General features: G+C 46.7%; 1 protein-coding gene across 5 annotated transcripts in view; it reads left to right on the top strand.

Annotated features, from left to right (window-relative positions):
* The window catches only part of Cph (BCL11 transcription factor chronophage), a 516,875-nt gene that overhangs the window by 105,690 nt on the left and 395,716 nt on the right, over positions 1–15,469 (top strand). For 2 of the 5 annotated variants that reach the window (XM_077681032.1, XM_077681031.1), the window contains exon 2: positions 14,998–15,066. The exons of the other annotated variants lie outside the window; for them this stretch is intronic. In XM_077681032.1, coding sequence (XP_077537158.1) covers positions 14,998–15,066 — 69 coding nt within the window. The remainder of the gene's footprint in view (positions 1–14,997; positions 15,067–15,469) is intronic. 5 annotated transcript variants of the gene reach the window in all.

Raw genomic sequence — 15,469 nt, 5'->3', positions numbered from 1 at the left:
TATGGAGCGGCACCGAGCAAGAACTCGTGCTGGTGTCATCCGGTCGCGGACGAGAAACAATGGCCGGAACAAAAGTGTCGAGCCGTTCGGGCAGCCGCCGGCATCGGTGCCCCGCGCCGGCCGATGCCGTCACGTCACCGCCGCGCCTCCGCTGGCTGCACCGACCGCCGCTGCTCGTGCAACGGGGCCTGAGGCGGACCTCCGCCCGTACGCTCCCCTGTCGGTCACCGTGAACGCGACGCATGTGAACGGGCCAGGAAGACAAGGGGCCAACTTGTTTTTTCTGAAAGAACTAGCCTTTCGCACTTCCCTCGGCTCCCTTTCAGCCAGAAAAAAAAACCTTCAGTTGACCTTAAATACCACGATATAGGAAAGAATTTTCAAATTTCGCGCCACACGACGTCAGCACTGATGCAATAGCGACAGCAGTGACGCGACAGTGGCCAGGACTGAAAATATCAGTGTTATCGGTGTGTTACTTGCACTTTACCATAATAGTCGATACAAGCAGTAAAACTAAATGCTCTCCTACAATCGCCCAGACATTTTTCTTGGCTCTGGCTTCTCAAGGGTCGGCGGTCGTCAATGGCACGAACAAAATTGTGTGACGTCATAATGAGCTACCCAGAAAGTAGCTGCGGAGCCGCCATTTCTGCATCTGTACGCTTTAAGGTTCCATTATTTGTTTCGAGTTTTCAATAAAATTGGAATCGTTGCTGCCTGACAAAGCAGTCTTTGTAATTAACCAGACATATTTTATTTTCATGGCTCCTTTAAAGGGTGCCTGCAGCTTCTCGTACAGTCTCGTAAATACAGTAATGTGCCTTCATTACAGTAACAAAGTTCGGAAATGCGTCTTTTCAAATATACCCATAGCGGACCGTTATTTTACCGCCACTATCCATATTGTTGGATAGTGCGTCTTCTGGCCTATATTTTCGTGTTCACGTTTCATTGATGGGGAACGAACGAAATGGGCAGAAACTCCCAACTGATAGTTTCCGGATGAGTGTGCGGATTGCTCTGGTATACCCCGAGCGCCCTTAAAGTGGCCTTCACAACTTTACACACCTGCATTGCTGGGAAGAGGTTTTTAGAGCCAATATTGTCGCGTGGCGGGCGGATGGAGGCGACACGAACCACGCGCAGGTGGCACGCCAGCAACTTCCTCGTCGTCTTCGATGCTGGGCCATGACGCCTTGGGGCATTGTGAAGCTGTGTCCCGTGACCAATATAAGCGGTCTTGTATGTAAGCCTGAAGGCCCTAGGTATTTGTGAAGCCCCTTGAAGTCGGCTTCACAATTACACACACGCGCGTTGGTGTGAAGGCGTTTTTTCAGGATACGAAAAAAGTACCGGGCCATCTTCACTAACGTGAAACCTGGGGAGGAGCGAAGCATGCAGTGTGTAAGTGTATTCTTGGCGCCTTGACGTTTTTGCCAACGAAGATGAAACCGTTTGGGGGGTAGAGGTATACAGCTTTGCTGTAAACGTCTCTTGTCTTTCGAGCACGAAGCGTAAACGAGTTTCTGTTTTAGTAGCGTGACCACACGAGACGAACGACGATTGTGACGACGACGACAGAAGACGCGAACAGCCCCAGCCACTAAGCGGTTTCTCCCCTAATACGAAGGCCCTACATATTGATGGCATTTCCTTATCCGACGAGATTATGACACACTAAGGGCCGTATTCTGAGTGCCTCCTTCACTCCATTGGTTCCTTCCACTCGGCTGAGGGGCGGATTCCGCAATGCGTATGCATGGGGAAATCGATTTCAAGGGTTTTCTCCATTGGAGGCTCGAGTTAGGAAAGACTCAGAATACCAGGGTAAGTGTCACAGATGTGATAAGATTTGGTTGCTGGCTAGTTGATTTATGACCTTTCCAAACGGTCAAAGACTGGAGAGTAACAAAAAGAGCGCGGATGGACAGGCAGCTTTAGCCGCATAGTCCACGCGGAATGTTTGTGCATTTAGAACACAGACTTCTACATGGCTGTGCAACCCAGCTGGATCGATTGCGCGGAGTTTTTGATACGGAATAAATGACGTCACTCGGTGAGGAGGACTGTAACGGCCCCCCCCCCCCCCCCCCCCCCGCTCTCACGTGCGAGAACTGAATCGGTTGCACTAGTGTCACTAGATAAGGTTACAGAGTATCGGCACTCTTTTCTCCTATTGTTCCGTGCCGCCGCCGTGATCATTGGTCAGTTTACATCACGTGACATTTGTTTACGCTGCGGCGGTTCGTGGACACCGCCTATTTGTTGCTTATACGTTTTCTGTCGGTCTACTGTGGTAGCCTCAGCTTGTCCTCCCTGCTCTGCGGCTGCGCGCGACTGGCGTCGAATCAAAAATAACGCGCCTCGCAGCATTTCAACTGCAGAAGTGTGTCCAAAGATGCCGTGTTTCTGCGTCTTCGGCAGTGTTGTTTACAAATGACCCCGTCAAATTTAGCGGTGAGCGGTGAAGCCGCAGAAGAGGCAATCTGGCAACACTGATAAACACCAAAATGGCCGCCGTTGTTCACTTGCGCGCCTCAGTGACGGTACTCTGCAGCTTATCTAGTGAACTAGGTTGCACAGACGAGCGCTGTTCGGAGACCTTTTGAAAATGCAGTCCAGTAAGTCGTGTTGCAGCTGTAGACGACTTTAGACGACGCGTATACGAAACGACAGGCAGACAGACGTGTGCCTCGACATTCACCTCCACCTGACCAACGCACATATCTGCGGTGGCTGCTACATTTGACGTCTGGCGTTCACACGTTTCGAAAGCGACGCGCACGTGTTCCCAACGGGGGTTATCAAACAGCCCCTCCTCCTTTCCTCCTCTTATCTTCCTTTTTTGAACAGTTCGCGTCTGTCCGGACCGCTGCACCTGCAAGTGCGTCGCCGAGTAAGGAACTCGTATTTAACGATCGGCAGTGTATGCAAACTAGCGTTGAGGGAAGAGACAGCGGTGATTGAGGGAGAGAGGGAGCCGGGGCGCGAAATAAAGAGGCCCCAGCTCGACGATGCTTGCGGGTGACACATTCTCGAACGACTTATGGGTATATATACGCGTCGCGGTTCTTTAGTGCGACGCCTGCACCCCCTGTAGCTGTAAACCGTATACGAAGGCGAGATGTACGAGACGGGTGTACGCTCATGCGTGTTTCGTGGCCTGTCCACCGTTTGTACTTCCTTACCTCCTTGCTTTTTTCTTTCGGCCACTACGACGGGTCATTTCAAGGTCGTTACGTGTCGGCCGGGAAACAAGAGAGACCCTTCGCCTTTGCCAAGCTATGAAAGTCACGAGCGGTGACTGATATCAGAATGGCTGTAGGCATAGATCACATGCAGCGCTGCCCGTTCGTTTGGTATTTTGCTTTATTTTCTGCAGTCATTACCGGGTTATTTGTCGATATACGGGCAGTCTGTGTGTCTGGAACATTTCTGTTTGTGTGAGGCGCGTATACATTAGCCTTCTAAAGGCATGCGCGCGTGCAGAATTTTCGCTCTTCCCTTCTCACGTGCAAGTTCATCACGTTTGCCCAGAACCCCAGTTGTAAGTCGGGACAATGACACTTTTGAACGTGGGCGGGACGGGGGTTCGTTACCTTGCCCTATGGTACACCATGTGACGAATTGCATTTTGCAAACAGCGCACTGACGTATCAGAAGCCCTCGTCTCGTATCTCTGCGCCAGTAGTCTTCTCACCAAAACTATGTAGAACTAACTGAAGTAAACGTATTGTGGTCATAAACCTCCTTAAAACTAACAAAAAAGCCTCGACTGGAAAACTAAAAATCAAGGAAGCTCACACTGACGCGTACGTCTTGGAGCAATCGAAGCTTTACGCAACCTTCACGACCATCCCGACGGCTTAAGTCCAGGATACCAGCCGATATGCTTCTTCTTCACTGCCGCAACGACCTTTACACCATCATTGTTGCTATAAATAAGTGAGCTTCTTTCATTTTCTTGGAAGGGGTAATCATTGGACATCACCTTGGAGGTGTGTACATTATGACGTGTCTTTCTCGTTCGAGCAAGTGTTGCCACGATTACGGCGAATGCTGGATTTTTTTTTTTGCCAATCTTGGCCACTCTCTTTGATTGGGTATGCTCGGAATTCTTGGCCAAAATCTCTAAGCGGGTATGATAGACATTTTCTCGGTGTTTTTAACCGCGAACACAAAAAATAGCGATTTGATAAACAGCTTCTCGCTGTTAAAAAAAAAAAAAAAAAACAGGAGAGTACACGCGTACTGCGTCGCATCTGTCTCGCGTTTTTTTTTTGCGCATTCCTTTGCCATAAGATCTATAATTTTGCGGCTGTGTTATGAATGCACAAAACGATATATCTACGGTACAGATATGTATGTATATATATATATATATCAGTGTGTCGAACCGAAAAAAATACCGGTTCGGTTACGGTTCTGGTTCAGGCGAAATCATTTCGTTCCGGTTCAGTTCCGGTTCGACAAAATCACATACCGAACCGGTTCGCGAACCGGTTCGGGAGCTTGAACCGGTTCGCGAACCGGTTCGATAACTTGAATTATCCATGGAATTAAAAAAAAAACCATTTCGTAGTTTCAAACGACAGTCAAATCAAAATATAAACAAAAATTCAAAATGCTGCTGTTCCCCAAGGGCAGTGGCGCAATTTCAAAGCAAACTTAAACAATTACCAGATATTACAAAAGCAGGTGAAGTGGCGACGATTTACCACCTACTTTCTCACCCAGACTTTATGTTGTCCTAGCGACTATTCATAATATTTTCCGCCCTTTCCTTTTTTGTTGAAATTGCAATCGTCGCTATGGAATCGCTCATCACGCTAACCTTGAATCCTTAAATTTAGGCCTGCGTACTGGCGCGTTCAAATACCAGCGCTTAATACCAATGGCGCACATTCTTTATATTTGTAACAAAACAGAAAAATTCTACAACAGGCACATAAATAGTACCAATGAATTAGATTATTTGGTAACGGTGAATAATTTGTCAGCTGTCACCTTATCGAATGTGTTAGCCACACTTTTGTTAAAAGTAAGCTTTAGTTAACGCTCAGTCACTGCATTGATGCTCTGACCGCTGCAATTCATTTTGCGATAGCTATACCGGATGTGTGCATTACAATCATGCAGTATGTCATCGTACGGCCTGACCCCCGGCCATCGTTCCATGTGCTACATTGCGGAATCATATAACAAATTATTCTGTTACAAAATGAAAGGGAAATTTTACGCGCGGAGCATGAGATGGGACTTTTATGGGTAGACGCTCGCTAATTCGTCCACAGCAGTGCTCCCCTCCGGAACGAGCAGTAGAAGTAATGTAGCGAGTTGGGCAGTCAGTACAAGTGCACATTCGAAAAACTGCAGATCTGAAAGAGACAAGACTGCATCAGCAGCAAACGGCTTAGCCACTGAGCAGCTCCTGCGGTCACACTTGTCAAGTATTAACAATTTGCAGGTGTCGGACCTTTTAAACAAATTACGAAATGCAAAAAGTTTGCACACATCAAGTGTGGGCTTTCGCTGTTGCGCAGTGGAGCACTCCTGCAGCCTGATTGCTCCAATAAAGTCGCAGCTAAGGAAGGGCAAAGTCGTTTTATATCCCCTGCAAGCTACGGAGAGTTACATTTCGTTTGGTCTGCTTGCACTACGCTCGCTCTTCCAGCAGCAACAGACCATTGCTACATTGGTCCTCATTCATTTTCCCTGTTGTTACATAGAGCGTGATAGTGTTCAATTGTCTGGAGGGACAAGTGCGCGAGCGGGTACGAAGTTGCACCACAGTTGTGGCACAGCGAGGAGGCACACAGCCATCGTGCTGATGCGGGCCGCGCATGCTAACATTCTACAATCTCAAACCATGCGTTATCACTAGGTGTCTCCCGCGCAGTCCGGAACACGCCGCTCAAGCGTTATAGACAAGCCTTTTGCCGACTGTACGTGACAGAAAAAAAAAAGGCCTGAATCACGTTGACTGTGCAATATCAACAACGGAGGGTCGAACCGTTTCGGCATGAACCGGTAACCGTTATTTATTTTTTCGGTTCAGTTCCGGTTCGGGTTCAGCGTGCTCAAAAAATAACGGTTCGGGTTCGGGTTCAGTTCCGGCAAAAATACCGGTTCAGTTCCGGTTTCCGGTTCGGTTCGGTTCCGGTTCGACACCCTGATATATATATATATATATATATATATATATATATGTATATATATATATATATATATATATATATATATATATATATATATATATATATATATATATATATATATATATATATATATATGTATATATATATATATATATATATATATATAGGTGCAGATAAAATCATGATGATGGGTATGGTGATGATGATGATGACGACGATGATAAATACGATAAAGCAGGGCCATAGTTTCGGATTCGCTCTTCAGCGGAGCCGCGGTTCTGATTTAAGGATGAGGCCTGTACTGGTAGGCTGGGACTTAATAAGAGCCTAACCCTGCACACACTGCACTCCCATAAGGCACAAATAGAAAGCGCGCACAGCATCATGGCCGCGGAAAGGTGTGCGACCTTAAGTACCGTACAGTGGGCGCATGTATGCCGTGATTAGTAAGTACACAATTAGGAGAACGTCAATCGTAAACGATTAGTTGACAGCTTGATACAAAATACTACTAAGACAGAATACAACGGTACGCACGGTTCTCGCAAAAACTTCGTTATGCGCAAAATTTCGATCAGGGTCGCGCAATTACACACTTGAGGCCCTCCACACGTACTCAAAACATTTTTAATATATATATATATATATATATATATATATATATATATATATATATATATATATATATATATATATATATATATATATATATATATATATATATATATTAATATATATATATATATATATATGTGTGTGTGTGTGTGTGTGTGTGTGTATGTGTGTGTGTGTGTGTGTGTGTGCGTGTGTGTGTGTGTGTGAGAGAGAGAGAGAGAGAGAGAAATAGAGTAATAGAGAAAAAGGGAGGGAGAGGGAATGAGAGAGAGAGGTAGCATAAACTTGAAGAAAATGCTCGAGAAGAAAGCGGGGAGGAGGCGGAAGGAGCAGAAGGGGTCAGAGGCCGCGGAGATCTGGTCGTCGGCTCCCCGGCAGCCGTCGGTTGCGTCTGAGGTCGACCCGCGCTGCGAAAGCCTGGGAGTCGGCGGCGAAACGGGCAGGACAGGGGAGGGACAGCTGAAAGATTTACGGGTCGCGCGGCCGGCGACTCTCCGCTTTTAGCTGCGCGAGGCACCTCCGCACCAAAGCCGGCACGGCGTTCCTCGGGCGACGTGGAAAACTCGAAGGAACGGTCGAGGTTTCGGTCTTTGACGACCCCCAGGCGCACACCTTGAGAGAGAGAGAGAGAGAGAGAGAGAGAGAGAGAGACGGGGAAGAGCCTTCCGACCCCGGGTTTCCGCGCTGCTCAGACTCGTGGGGAGAGTAATATGGTGCTAGCCCTGATATGGTTCACGAACTTGCATTTTTAAGCCTATTCCTTCACCTATAACTTTCGGTGAGCAAAGTTATGCCCCAGGGTTCTGGTGAACAATGTTACGTCATTAGGCATTGTACGCGGGGAAAAAAGCTATTCTAACTGGTTTTTCCAGTGAGCTTTTAAACGGTCAATTTCAGCTGAGTTCAATTTAAGCCTATTCTTGGCTTGAGGTGTTATGTAAGTACACAATCTTAACCGAATGTTACTTTATTTTCGTCTGAGTATTAATTTCGTCAAGTGCTTCATGTGCCATCTAACTCAGCAGCCGTAATTCAGCCAACCGGAAGGAACTTCCAGCCAAGATAACGAATTCACGAGAATTCGCTTAGTTGAGGCCGAACCCTCTACTCTTACGGAGTTCCGCAGAATAAGAGCAGCAATATCGAACAAAAAGTCGAGCTATCCTGCAAGCGGGAAAGGGAAAATAGGCAAAAAAGAGAGGGTCTTTGCATGAGAGTTCAAAACAAAGTTTTCGATGCCAGCAACTGCGGCCAGTTCATTTCGACAGTTGTTTGCTACTAGTCAAGAGCTTGCGGATGCCAGTAATATGTTGAAAGGATGCAAATGTGCAACTAGAAGTGGTAACGGCAGCATGTATTTTCCTGCACGGATAAGCAAAAAGTACGACTTAACCGAATTTACGCAATAGAGCAGTTTGAATAAACCGGCTTTAAAATAGATTGAAAACAAAGCGGGGCAAAAGAAGTGTTGAAATTTGTTTGAATTTAGCGATAGTTTGAATTACGTAACTTTTACACGGCCTATCCAAATTTTTTATTGAAATGTTTTCGGGTTTTACAGGGCTAAACAATATCTGGGTTCTGATGCCTGCCGTGTGAAAGACTGCAGTTTAGTTTACAACACGCGGCGACTTTTAACCTGCGCCGAAATCTCACACACGGGCTTTTTTTTAGCCACACCGCTTATTGCAGCTTTAACCTATATTAAAAATACATCTGGGATAAGTGGCGCGAAAGAAACACCACGCAAAATCATGTAACGCGCGGAACACGGCGAACATTTTCATTGTGTCCCCAAATTTCGTCATACCAGCAGTACCTTACACCGTCCCCAAGTCACACACCAGACGACAGCTTCGTAACACATGGAAATCACCATGGAGTCAACAAACAGGCAACAAACTACACGTAATAGAAGTCACACTTAGGCCGCTACACAACTGACTCACGCAACAGACACACTGAAGTGGCTTTCGCTATAGGCTACGGATAGGCCACGCACAAGTAATGCACTCACATTCGCTCACTGGATCTTCAAGACCCCTGTGCAGCGGGTGTGGGCAGGGCCTATCCGTAGCCCACATCCCAGTCACATGCAAGGCATTTGACAAAACACGACATAAACATTTCCCTGAACTCTGGAGACGACACATTCCGCTGCACCCATCATGCTTTTTAGCCGACGAACCAATGTTTTATAGTCAACGTGTTCTTAATTTTTTTTAGCTTAGATAAAATTTCTGCGGCTCTTGTCATATCACGCGTAATCATCGTGGCCCTATATACCAGACACCTGAATTGTATTTCCTTTCGTTTCACTCTGTTTTACTCGCAAATTTTTAGTATTTGAGCTTTTATCACTTACTAAATAACTCGTTCTTCGGCCCTTTTTGCCCATGTTAGCCTCGCACCATTAAACATCAACCATGATGATGATGATCATCATCAAGGTAACTCGGGCATCGCCACCGAGTTACATCGCCATCGCGCACTCTAATTTCGCACGGCCTTGCCTTGTTTGTTAAACTGCAGTTACACAACCCTTGATAAAGTTACACGTGTAATTTCGCGCCCCTTCGAAAGTTAGTTTTGAAGTACCGAACACTACTATCTGTTTCGAACAGCGTTAGGGTGGTATACAGTCGGTGCAACGCTTGTCTATAACAGCGATTTCAACTTCAACTACTTACATCTGAGAACTGCCAGACATACACTTTACAAACACATTGGAGACAAAAGGGACGAGCTAAGACTTCGGAAAGCCGCAGTAGTTTTCTTCAAATCCCGGTCGGGCGAGGTAAGATAAGGCTGCGAGTACGAAGGCTATACAGAAAAACGTTTTACCGGCTGTACTTTAAGTGCAAATGCGTCAGCGAATGGTTTAGTTGCCATAGTATGCTTGCCACTTAATTACGGCTACGCCATTTCTCTCATATGCACGACGCGTATTCCGCAGGCCTCGCCTCTCGGTGGCGACGCAGGAAAATCGTTTTCTTCGGCCACATTACGCAACAGGCGGGCGTCTTGCGAGCAACCAAGGCGCTGTGTCTCCTCCTTTTTTTCTTCTGTTCTCTCTCGCTTACAGCGACCCACCACCGCCACTTCCCCATTCAGACATTATCCAATAGACACTCCTTGACGGCTTCGACGGGCGGCTCGTCATTGCCAGACACTCGCATCAATGGAGAATCGTTGAACGCTCGGCGTGTCTGGCGACTTCCGCGAGAAGCGTGCAGATTGATCGAACACCGCTGCCGAACGCGCTAGCCACTTATACCCGTTGCTGCGCCTCTCCTTATTTTCTATTTTTCTCACCAAGTGCTTTTCACTGTCCTTATACAACGCCGAGTCTCTTTCCACGTCTTTCGCATTTCGGTTCCAATGCCTTGCTTTGGACGATGTTTTTCCCTCTTTCCTTTAGTTCAGTTCACTTGTTTAGATCCATGTTTTCTGCAATGTCGGTTTGGCTTTACCACGGGAACCTCCGCGTTCAGGCGGAAGGGTTAACGGCCAACCACCAATACTCCTGCAATAATTTTGAGACGGATGAGGAACATATTCGCACGCAGAAAACAATAAGCGCACGCTGAATGACAGAGGGGGGCAAAAAAGAAATAATAAAAAAAAACAGTCAGAGCGTAACTTCGAGTGAGAACTGTTTATCGTTTTCGGCAGACGTTGGGAAAATTCGTTTAGCGCCGTTTTTAATTACCGCAGACGTACGAAAGAAAAAAAAACAATCAGCGAGCAGTTCGCGTCGTAAAATCTTCCATCCCTTGAGTTTTAGTGTGTTTTTTTTATTTTTCTGTCCGTAGGGAGTATGCAGAACCTCGGTGAAACGAGGTTATGGGTCACCACGGTTGACTTCCGAACTTGTTTTCTTAATACAAGCGCTGAATGCGGCTCGAAAGCAAAGCCGCAAACAAAAGCAAAGCGCGTTGATTGATGCCTTCGAGATGGAGTTTGTATATGTATTATTTCCCGCGTGTCGTTTGTACCTCCGTGCTCGCCGATTGAAGTATTTTTTGCGCCTCACTGGATCCATGCTTTTCTCGGTTTGGTCCATAAAGACAAAATGCAACTTTGTTCAGTTTGCAAGGACTGGCCTTTGGTAACTCCCTCAGATCTATTACAGTCACAAAAATCTTTTCAAAGACGATAGTCTTTTGGGGGGCTACTTAAACGCAGAAATTTTGGACTGTCTGTCTGTCTGTCTGTCTGTCTGTCTGTCTGTCTGTCTGTCTGTCTGTCTGTCTGTCTGTCTGTCTGTCTGTCTGTCTGTCTGTCTGTCTGTCTGTCTGTCTGTCGGTCTGTGACTCGATTCAGCTAGCCGGCCAAAGTGAAGCAGAACACTCGCATCAATGGAGAATCGTTGAACGCTTGTCTTGTCTTGTCTTGTTCAACAATGTTGACAAGTATGCAACAAGTATGTTGATGGATGCAACGTGTATTTTTAATTAAAAGAACGCCGCTACTCTTGGTCATGTACTTATCTTTCGCATCAAATACTGCAAATGTTGAATTCGTGCTCGATAATTTTGGCTTCTATATCAGGCATGACACCAATTTCCGAGTCAGGACAACTATTGCCTATACGTACTTCGTGTTCAAACAGCTTTTTAACCTTTCGCATGGGAGCTTAATCCAGTGACACGCAGACAGACAGACCAAAATTATTCAACAAGACCAAGAACAAATAAAAAATAGATTTAAAAATGGAATCGTTAGAGAGGCGATATAGGAGCCAAACTCCAAAACAAAGCATGACGTCTCGAGCTGTTATCGGGGCAATAGAAAGAAAAGCTCAGCCAAACCCGTCGTTGTGCAAGTTGTCGCGTAATGGTGACAAAATTAGCTCGTTACGGAGACAACGACAAGAGAAAGACGACAGGACAAGCGCTCACTACAGTGGCCAGGGTTCTTTTAGAATCTTTTTATATTACCAAAAAAGTGGACCAGTGCATCAGCGACACATCTGTGCCTGTGCATGCCATTGAGTTCGATTTCTGGCAAGCTCCACTTTGGTTGTCCCTATCTTCTGTTTCTTTCTGTATTTTTTTTTTCTTTACGCGTGCTACCAGTGGTTAAACATGTATATATTAAGAAGAAGAAATGGGTGTTGGCAGGGCATATAATGCGAAGGCAAGATAACCGTTGCTCATTAAGGGTAACAGAGTGGATCCCTAGAGAAGGCGAGCGCGGCAGAGGGCGGCAGAAAGTTAGGTGGGCAGATGAGATCAAGAAGCTTTCGAGGGTAAATTGGTCGCAGCTAGCTCAGGACCGGGGTAATTGGAGATTACTGGGAGAGGCCTTTGCCCTGCAGTTGGCGTAAATAGGCTGGTATTGATGATTATGATGACGATAATTACGATGATATATGAGACGATGCTTTAAATAAAAACCTTGTCCCGTCGTCTTTGTCTTGTCGTTTTCTCAATCGCACTCTTATTTTGTCACCAAAGAAAAGTTCGCCACAAATGGCGTACGAGCGCGTGAAAACTGAATAGAACAAGCCTATATGGCTTTAGGAGGAGCGAGAGGGGGACGGGAAGAGTGTGAGGTATGGAAGCGATAAAGAGGAGAGGCAGTCACGTGGCAGGGGAAGCAGAGGACTGTCGTCTTTCGGCTATATCTGCAGTGAAGCAAGCAGATACGCGGCAAATCTTTGACACGAAAGTGTTTTATTCCCGGATACACGAGAATTTCGCTGCCGTCATATCCGTCACCGAAGTGACACCAGTACATCGAAGCAGGCGGCCTGTAAAGGGTGCATCCCTGCACTCAGGGTCTTCTTGCGGGGAAGCAACCTTTAGTACTAAAGAGCACGCTATACTTAGGGTTCTTCGTTTCCAGGTTTTATATTTTAACACGAAAGTGTTTTATGCCGCGATGCCCCAAAATTACGTTGACGTCATGTCCGTCACGGAAATGACGCCAGTACACCTTTGCCGAAGCGACCCGCCAGCAGGACGTCGCTTGCCAAGCACACCCACAAGACAGCCGCCGACCGGCAAATCATGCTCAGCTGCAGATTTCGCTGCACATTTCACTTTCGTGTTTTACCGATCCCTATGCCAGAAGAATCAACCAGTTTTTTCTTGTTTCGTTGTTTTGAACGGTATCACACGTGCCTTGCGATTACGCGCAGGCTTCTATGCTTCGTTTTAGGCGTTGAATTCGTCGTTAGATAGGGCCACCTGGTTTGGGATGACGCAGCACTTGTTCCACGTATATACCGACCTTTTTAACTTCTCTGTCGTTGTAGAAGACATTTTACTTGTGGGCTGTGGTAGCGAAGCTAAAATTGGCGCAGACGTCAGAATGAACCAACTGCGCGTGTGCAGCGCAGCCCAGAGCATATCCCGAACTTATCAAACATCAAAATCAAAGTAAAGGTTGAAATAAAAAATTCGTCCATTCGCTCCGCGTGCAGATGGTTAACTAGCGGAGCTGTAACGTGCGGCCGGTGTTTTCCCGTGTGTTTCGTAGCCTCCGATGCGCCGTTCCCGTTTGCCAGTGTTGATAGATGCGAGAGTGTATACGTATACGTCATCTAAAACCCAATGAATCTGTCTCCCCTTACTTCTAACTCCTCTCAAAGCCGGTTCTTTCGCGCATGCGCGCGGGGTTGCGCTGAAGCAGTTTCCTGCGTACACCTTACCGCCGCATTTTCCATTCGTCTAGCCATATAAAATTTCGCTTTAAACGTTTCTGTTGTTAGTATCCTCCACACTTTGCTTCAGCATTGTTTTCGCTATCACAGAGACCCAAAACCAATGCATAAATGAGGTGCGGGAATTACGTAGCAGGACCCATCACTCATGCGAACGCGGCAGCGCCGACCGTCCTGGTGTCGGGCCGTGGCTTTCTGAACGCGCCCGTAGTTTTTCCTTTAACAGTAGGAGAAAATGAGGCATTGCTCTTAAAAAGCCCGTTGGGTTGCGCGATTGGACGAAACCTCGACACCTAGGACGAAGGAGGCCCGCACAGGCGAAAGGAAACTGGCAGCCGGATATAATTGGAGCTTTGACCTAGACATTGGTTCCTTACCTTTCTTGGCCCTCCCTCCTCTCTCTATCTCCGTGTCTCTCTCCACCCCTCTCTCCACTATCCCTCTCTGTCTCCGTCTCTCTCTTTCTCTCTGTATGTGTCTGTTCGTAATACGTCGTCAACGTTGTTCCTACACGCCAACCGGTGGCTGAAATAGATACCCATGAATGAAGGCCCGAAGGTTACGAAACTGCCCGTCGCGAGCTCATTCATGCTGTCCGTCGAACGAACGCGTGCACACTTAACGGGAGAAAGCGTGACAAGTTAGCGTGCGGTGTGGTTGGAAACGAGCGTATTGTTCTCCCCTTGTGTCGTCATTCACCGACGCGCCGCAGCACCTGTAGTTCAAGGTGCCGACGTCCGGTAACTTCCGAGACAAGGGTTCCAACAAAGTGTACTGTTGGGTGAGTTGGTAGTTCATTTTAAAAATAGTTACAGCGCGAATGGAAACAACGACACAGAAAGACGACTGGACGAGCGTTTAAAATGGGCTCCAACCTTCGTTCCGATTAGGAGAAAAGCAACAATACTGTAGAAAGCCTGTCTGTACACGTACTCTGTGAACGCGTGGACAATTCTGAGTGAGTGAGTGAGTGAGTGAGTGAGTGAGTGAGTGAGTGAGTGAGTGAGTGAGTGAGTGAGTGAGTGAGTGAGTGAGTGAGTGAGTGAGTGAGTGGGTGAGTGAGTGAGTGAGTGAGTGAGTGAGTGAGTGAGTGAGTGAGTGAGTGAGTGAGTGAGTGAGTGAGTGAGTGAGTAGATCAGTGAATGAGTGAGTAGATCAGTGAATGAGTGAGCGGGCTAGTGGGTGAGTGAGTGAAGGAGGGATCGTGCAAAGTTTTCATGGTTGCGTCGCAATATTGCTCAGTGATATGTTAATACAGTTTTTCTTGCTCCAAGGGAGAATGGGAACGTGTGCTATTAGCTTGATATTAAATTTACAATATCTTGACTATTGTCCTTACTTTAGTACCTGATAATATGTGGTCTACGCCTAGCTTGCGCCAAATATTAATCCATGCGTATGTCGCGTTTTTCCTGCCGTCATCGCCGTAATCCTTTTGCCCTCGGGAAAAAAAAAAACTACCTTTACTGTCGCAATATTTTTTGTGCCTCCAAATTCCCACGAAACTGCAACTAATACTGAATTCCTCTCTCTTTTTCTCTCTCGCAGGTAAGTTGGACCATTCTTGCGGATCTGGATTACCAACTTCTGGTGGCGTCACGGCTGCAGAGCTGTCAAGTAAGGCTACATACACTGCGACTGCATATACGGGCCGCGCTTTGCGTAAGGTGATGGCGGAGAGGTGTCGCCTTACCTTGTATAATTCCACGGGTGTGTGTTTTCTTTTTTTTTGCGTTATTCGTTATCAGAAATGTGTACGCAGTAAGCTGCGTTCTATGACGTGGAGATATATCCCGGTATGAAGCCGGCCGTCGGCGCGTCGGCGGCCCATCGTCGGGACAGAAAATGAGAATGCTCTACCCACTGCAAATAGTTGACCTGTTTATTTTTCTTTTCGAGAACGAAATCATATTCCGTGTGAACTCAGATGAAATATCTCGTCGTTTGGACCAAGAAACAACGCCCACAGATCGTTTCCAACAAAGATTTGAAGACGATTTTTGTGCCCCAACAGCTATAG

The sequence above is a fragment of the Haemaphysalis longicornis genome, unplaced genomic scaffold (genome assembly GCF_048455015.1).
Source record: "Haemaphysalis longicornis isolate Haplotype H1 unplaced genomic scaffold, Haemaphysalis longicornis Haplotype H1 scaffold_8, whole genome shotgun sequence".
Lineage (NCBI taxonomy): Eukaryota > Metazoa > Arthropoda > Arachnida > Ixodida > Ixodidae > Haemaphysalis > Haemaphysalis longicornis.
This window is presented reverse-complemented; position numbering and strand designations above follow the sequence as displayed.